We start from the raw sequence: 6,923 nt of genomic DNA, 5'->3' as shown, positions 1-6,923 counted from the left end.
TCCCATCCCATCCCACCCCCCCCAGTAAGAGAAGGACCCAGGCCAGTTGAGCATCCCAGTTTATTGAACTGGGAGCTCTGTCCGTCCCCAGCAGGGGGCTGTCCCCACCAGGGGTGTCCCCGTGCGCTCATGCCGCTTGCCGGCCCCGGCGCCGCTTGATCTTCTTCTTGAGGAGCAGCAGGTCCAGGTAGAGCACACGGCCCAGCACCGCAGAGGCGCAGAGCAGCCCCCCGTGGAGGGCCCCCGCCAGCCCGCAGCTGAACACGTCCTGCCCTGGGGACGAGCCCACGGCTGGGACGTGGCCACCACTATGGGGGGACGTGGCCACCACTATGGGGGGACATGGCTACCGCAATGGGGACATGGCCACCGCAATGGGGACATGGCCACCGCAATGGGGACGTGGCCAGCGCAATAGGGTACGTGGCCATTGCAATAGGGGACAGGGCTACCACCATGGGGGACATGGCCACCACCATGGGGGACACGGCCACCACCATGGATGGACATGTCCAAAACCATGGGGGGACGTGGCCACCACTATGGGGGACGTGGCCACCACTGCGTGGGGACATCCCATGCTGCAGGGAGCCCCCCTCGGGGCTCTGCCTCCTGCCTGGAGCTGGGCATGGGGACAGGGGACACGGAGATAGGGGACACGAGGACGGGGCCCCTTACCCGTCAGGTACAGGTTCTTCACGGGCGTCTCGGCTCTCATGGCGGCCACCACGTCCGGGGTGAAGCGGCCGACGTCGTGCTCGGCGCCGTACATCTCGCCGCGGGGCGCCGCCAGGTAGTGCTCGTTGGTGAGCGGCGACGCCGCCTCCACGAACTCCACCTGCCCGGGGGGGGGGCACAAGGGGGTGCACAGGGAGCACCGGGGGGCACGGGAAACAGCGGGGGCATGGGGAACCCCGGGGGCACGGGGAACACCGGGGGCACCAGGCATGCCAGGGTGCACACAGGCGGGGCACAACCCCCCCCCACCAAAGAGCAGGTCCCACACTGGGTCCAAGCCCACCCCCCAGGGCACCCCATTCCCAATGGGAACCCCACCCCCCAGGGCACCCCATTCCCACGGGGTACCCCATTCCCACAGGACACCCACAGTGCACCCAGCCCCCACGCGCACCCCCATTTCCACCGTGCATCCCACCCCATGGGCGCACCCCACCTCCGAAGGAGCACCCCAACCCCGTGTGCCCCCCAATCCCATGGCCCTCCCCGTCCCCACCACCCCCCCCATTTCCCGGGGACGCCCCCGCCCGCCGTCACCTTGTCGTGGAGCTGGGGGAAGCGCTGCAGCGCGCGCTCCAGCAGCCGCTGGGCGATGGCCCCCTTGTACTGCTGGTACTCAGCACCCCGGTGCTTGGCGCGGGTGCCGGCCCACTCCTCGAACCACTCGTACCGCGCCATGGTCAGGATGGTCATGCACGAGCGGCCTGCGGGGGGGCACGGTGTCCCCATGCTGTCCCCAATGCCCTCCCCATGTCCCCTCGGTCGCCCTGTGCCGGTGCCACCCCCGGACGCGCCGGTGCCCACCCCGCAGTCACGGCCGTCGGGGTTGAGGTGGTGCTGAGCCGGTGATGCTGAGCGGATGGGAGCCCCGGGGGGGGGGGGACACGGCACCAGCAGCACCCCCCGGCCCTACCTGGGTGCCTCTCCTCGTAGGTGGGGTCCTTGGCAGCGGGGAAGGTGATGAACATCATGGCCAGGTTCTCAGGGACGTCGTCGCGGTGCAGGGCGGTGTAACGGGTCATCCTGCGGGCACGGCGTGTGGCACCCACCCCGTCCCCGTCCCTGTCCCCGTCCCACAGCCCCCGGGGGGGCCCTTACATGGCATCCAGGTCGTTGTGGGGGTAGATCCAGAAGTTGGTGGCGGGCAGGGCCAGCTCGGCCGCGCTGCCCCGCAGCCCCACGAACACCAGGAAGGAGCCCATGCCGTGGCGCACCATGGCCAGGCGGGAGCGGACGTCTGCAGGGACGTGGGAGGGCTGGGGACGATGCCACCCCCCTCCCAGAGGGGACAATGGGGACACTGGGGGTGATGGGGACGCTTGGGGACACCAAGGATAATGGGGATGCTGGGGATAAGGGGGCTGCTGGGGACACGGGGATGCCAAGGATGACGGGGACACTGCAGTGTCCCCCAGTTGTTGGGGACGCTTGGGACACCAGGGATAGTGGGGACACTGGGGACAATGGGGGTGTTGGGAACACTTGGGACACCAGGGACAGTGGGGATGCAGGGGACAATGGGGCTGCTGGGGACACCATGGTCCTTGGGGACTCTGGGGACCCTGCAGTTGTTGGGGACGCTTGGGACACCACGGATAGGGGGGATGCCAAGGGTGCTGGGGACACTGCGGGTGTTGGGGACGCCATGACCCCTGGGGACGCTGGGGACACCCGGGGACGGTGGGGACCCCGGGGACTCCGTACCTGGGTGGCTGCGGAGCGGAGGCGGCAGCAGCTTGCCGAAGGTGTTGAAGATGCCGGCGTCGGAGATGACGACGGGCGCCAAGATCTCCACCTCCTCCTCCTCGCTCGGCCCCTTCCGCACGGCCACCCCTGCCGGGGGGGGGGGACACGCAAACACGCGACACGGCGCTGTCCCCCCCGTCCCCACGCCGTCACCCTCCCCGGGGGCAGGTGCGCTCACCCACGGCGGCGCCGGCGGGCGAGACGAGGACGCGGGTGACGGGGGCGCGCACCAGCACGGCCCCCCCGGCCCGCTCGATGAGGGGCACGGCGTGGAAGGCGATCTCGCTGGCCCCCCCCCCGCGGGTACCAGGCGCCCCGCTGGTAGTGGTGCACCATCAGCACGTTGATCAGGAAGCTGGAGTCCCGCGGCGCCGTGCCTGGGGGAGCGGGGGGGGGACCGTGAAGGGGCTGGCCGTGAGCGGGGGACGTGCCCGCACAGCCAGCCCCCACCCCACAGCAGGGCAGCCATCCCCTGTCGCGATAGGAACTTCCCCTATCGCAACACAAGGCTCCCCTGTCGCGACATGAGCCTCCCCATCACGGTACAGCCCTCCCCCATCGCGATGGTGCCCTCTCCCATTGCAGCATGGCACTCCCTACCGCCGCACATCCTCCTGTTATCATGATATGGCCTTCCCCTATCACGATAAGCCCCTTCCCTATCGTGAGACAGCCCTACCCCCTTGCAGCGTGGCCCTCCTGTCTTATGACACTGCCTGGCCTACTGCGGGTCAGCCCTGCTTATCATGACACAGCCCTCCCTTGTCACGACATAGCTCTCCTATCGCAACGCTGCCCTCGTCTATCGTGATGTGGCCTCCCCTATCACGACATAACACTCCCCACCACGACGCAGCTCTCCCCTACCACACTGCAGCCCTCTTCGATCTCAGCGCCGCCCCCCCCTGTTGCTGTGGCGCCCTCCCTATCGCTGCGGCCCCCTCCCTATCGCGACGGCCCCCTCCCTGTCGCGACAGCGGCTGACCATAGAAGAGGTAGCTGAGCAGAGCGCGCAGGTCCTGGTCGGCCGTCAGCCGGGCCACGGCCTCGCTGTGTCCGGTGGCCGCCATGCGGAAGACGGGCGAGAGGCGGTGCACGAGGCCGGTGCGGAGCAGCAGGGCGGCCAGCCACCGCGGCACCATCTTCAGCAGCGCCAGCAGCGCCACGTGCCTCGAGGCCAGCTGGGCCGCGACAGGTCCCTGTCACCCCGGCACGGCCACCGACCCAACGCCCGTGTCCCCAAGGGCCACCACCAGCTCCCCACCACGCTCACTGCCATGTCCCTGGCCCCACCGTGTCCCCACCGTCCTCATCTCTCCGTATCCAACGCGCCCGATGTTCGTGTCCCCACCCTGACCATCCTTGTCCCCGGCATGCTCATTGTCCGTGTCCCCACCGTCCCCTTCGCTCATGGCCCCACCACAGCCACCCTTGTCCCCAGCATGTTCATCTCCCTTGTCCCCAGTGTGCCCACTGCACGTGTCCCCACCATGGCCACCACTTGTGTCCCCACCATCCCCACCACCCATGTCCCCCCCAACCCACCACCCACGTCCCCAGTGCCACCCCCTCCACCTCCACACCCCCTCCCAGTCCAGCCGTGCTGGGGACATGCCACCTCCCGCCCCACGGACAGCGAGGGGACACAGAAATCGAGGTGACACCCGGCACGCCGGGACCAGGGGTGTCCCCAGGGGGGGTCCCCAGGGCCTCCCACCTTGGAGAGCCTCATGAACTCCCCGATGGCCTCCTTCTCAGCGGGGAACTGCTCCTCCAGCGCGGCGGCGAAGGCGGCCTTGCCGGCGCGGAGCTGGTAGCGGTGGGGACCCAGGGCCACCTCGTCGTAGGGGTCGGGCAGGCGCTGCCAGCAGAGCTGCCCGTCCGTCAGCTGGTCCAGCGCCACGCGCAGCATGCTGCCCTCGTGCATCTGCCCCACGTAGTGGATGCCTGCGGGCCCCGGGGGGGTCAGCGCCCGCGGGGTGAGGGGGGACAGGGTCGCGCCCACCTCGGGGACACGCGGCGGGAGCCCCCCCGGGGTGGCAGGCGGGGGGTTGAAGCGTTGGGGATTCCTTGAGAGGTGTGTGTAGGGGGGTGGGCTGCAAGCAGGGCGCGCGCACTGCGTGCACACTCTGCAGGGGTGTGCGCAGTGCATGCCCACGCCGCATGCACAGACTGCAAGCACGGTGTGCACGCTGAATGCAGGCGGCGCACACGCCCTGCACATCCAAATGCTGCGTGCAGCGTACCCAACACGCTGCGCATTGCCTATGCTCCGCATGCAGACACCGTCTGCACCGCCGGCGCGCTGCGTGCACGTGTGCGCGCTGCAATCACCGCACGCCACGAAAGCACGGACTGCGTGCACGCGGTGCAAACACGGCAAGAAACAGCGCAGATGCTGCACGCGCGCACTGCACGCCTGCGTGCTGCACACAAACAGTGCTCGCACGACAAAAAGTGCAGGCACTGCACACACGCCCTGCACACTGCCTGGTGCAGCACTGCACGTGCATGCGCTCGGTGCATGTGATCCGCACGCTGCAGGAACACGCACGGTGCACGCAATGCATGCACACACGCCGCACGTATGTGCAGGCACAGCAAACGCTGCATGCACACGCCGCACACACGCGCACCCTGCAACCCTGCGGCACAGCCACACGCACACACGGGGACAGGGACCCGCACCCCAACGCGGCGGGGACCGCCGGGGGGTGGCAGAGGGGGGTCCTTACCCACGTCGAACTCGCTGCCCTGCTCCTGGAAGGTGTGGCAGCAGCCGCCGGCCTGGTCGTGCTGCTCCAGCACCAGCACCCGCTTGCCCACCTTGGCCAGGGTGCCGGCCGCCGCCAGGCCGCCCATGCCGCTGCCGATGACCACGGCGTCCAGGTCCCGCGGCACGCGCGCGGCGCTGAACCCTGAGCACAGGGCAAATGGGGGAGGAGGTGAGGGCACAGGGCTGCACCTTGCTGCACCCACGCAGCGTGCCACATGCATCCACCGGGGACAGACGGATGGACGGACAGAGGGCATGCCCCGACTCACCCCGCTTCAGCACCCGGTCGCGCGCCCGCTGATCCGTCACCAGAGGCCGGGGAGGATCCGTGGGGGGCCGGGCAAAAGGGTTGCCAGCAGGGGACAGGAGCCGGTGGGCCACCAGCCCCAGCGCCAGCGTGCCCAGGGCCAGCAGCAGCAGCGCGGCCCACATGGCTGCGGCCGTGCCGTGCAGGTACTGCACCTCGTGGACTTTGCACCTTGCGGACAACGCACCCTATAGGCTCCGCGCCTTAGAGCCCGGCAGCTTAAGGACCCGGTGGCTTACGGACCGGGTGGTTTATGGACCCGGAGGCTTATGGAGCCGGCAGCTTACGGACCCGGAGGCTTATGGAGCCGTCGGCTTACGGGCAGAGCCGCTTACAGCCGCACGAGCCCCTGGGCACGGCAGCTTACGGACACCCCACCGCCCAGCGCGGCGGCTTAGCGCGGCAGCTTATAGCCACGGCTGCCTAAAGCCGCCCAGCTAAGGGGGGCTGCACCCCACGGGGGGGGTCCACGGCCCGGGAGGGGGCGCAGAGGGAGCGGCCCCTCCATCTGAACCCCTTGGGGACGGCGATGGGACGCGGGCCAGGTCGCAGCGTGGCGGGGTGGGGGCACGCGCGTGTGCGTGGGGAGTGCACGCAGGGATGCAACGGGTGCACGGCTGTGCAAGGAGGCAGGGGCACGGCTGGGCACGAGTGTGCACGGCCATACACGCGCAGCGCGGTGCAAACACGCGCGTGGACGCCCTTGCACGCCCAGCCACGCGCAGGCACAGCCAGCGCTGCAGCTCTGCTGACCTCTCCCGGCGGCAGCGAGGAAGGGACCGCGGGTGCAACGCGACACGCGCACACACCCCGTGGGCACACACACACACACACACGCGCAAACACCCCACGTGCACGCACCCACGCGCAGCAACCAGAGCCACCCAAGCAGCCCCGCTGCGCACCCCCACGCGCACACCGACACACGCACACGCGTGTGTGGCACCCCCCAAACACCCTCTGGGTGCCAAGCGGGGGCGAACCAGCCTTCTGCAGAGATGAAACCACCTGCATCAGGTGGGAGAGGGCCACGGGTGGCACGGGAGGCACGGGTGACACAAGTGACACGGGTGACAGAGCCCCTCCCGCTTTGGCCACGATGACACAAAAGCGCTGCTTTTCTCTCCTTGATCTTTAATAAAAGTCACAGCAAAGTACCAAAAAGGAGCAACCCGGGGATGGGGACGCGGGCACCCCGGGGTGTCCCCGCAGGACAGGGGCACGGGGACGAAGGGGACACAGCGGAGGCAGCGCAGAGCCCCCAGGGTGGGCACACGCACGTGCACGCGCACCCACCCATGCAGCCAGACCCTGTGGTCCCCCCGTGTCCCCATCCCCCAGTGTCACCCCCCCCCC

The 6,923-nt window shown here is 69.3% G+C and overlaps 1 protein-coding gene across 1 annotated transcript; it reads right to left on the bottom strand.

Moving 5' to 3' along the window:
• Nucleotides 1–48: 48 nt before the first annotated feature.
• On the bottom strand, nt 49–5,985 carry LOC118159968 (all-trans-retinol 13,14-reductase-like). Its single transcript, XM_035314500.1, is given in 12 exon segments — nt 49–273; nt 679–838; nt 1,276–1,442; nt 1,652–1,761; nt 1,837–1,975; nt 2,443–2,571; nt 2,663–2,780; nt 2,782–2,861; nt 3,470–3,665; nt 4,202–4,431; nt 5,220–5,402; nt 5,530–5,985. Coding segments are annotated over 12 exon segments (1,821 nt in total). The 5' UTR covers nt 5,693–5,985; the 3' UTR covers nt 49–127.
• Between the last annotated feature and the right edge of the window lie 938 nt (nt 5,986–6,923).

The sequence above is a fragment of the Oxyura jamaicensis genome, unplaced genomic scaffold, assembly GCF_011077185.1.
Source record: "Oxyura jamaicensis isolate SHBP4307 breed ruddy duck unplaced genomic scaffold, BPBGC_Ojam_1.0 oxyUn_random_OJ72837, whole genome shotgun sequence".
NCBI lineage: Eukaryota > Metazoa > Chordata > Aves > Anseriformes > Anatidae > Oxyura > Oxyura jamaicensis.
The sequence above is the reverse complement of the archived record's forward strand: the minus strand, read 5'-3'. Positions and strand labels throughout refer to the sequence as shown.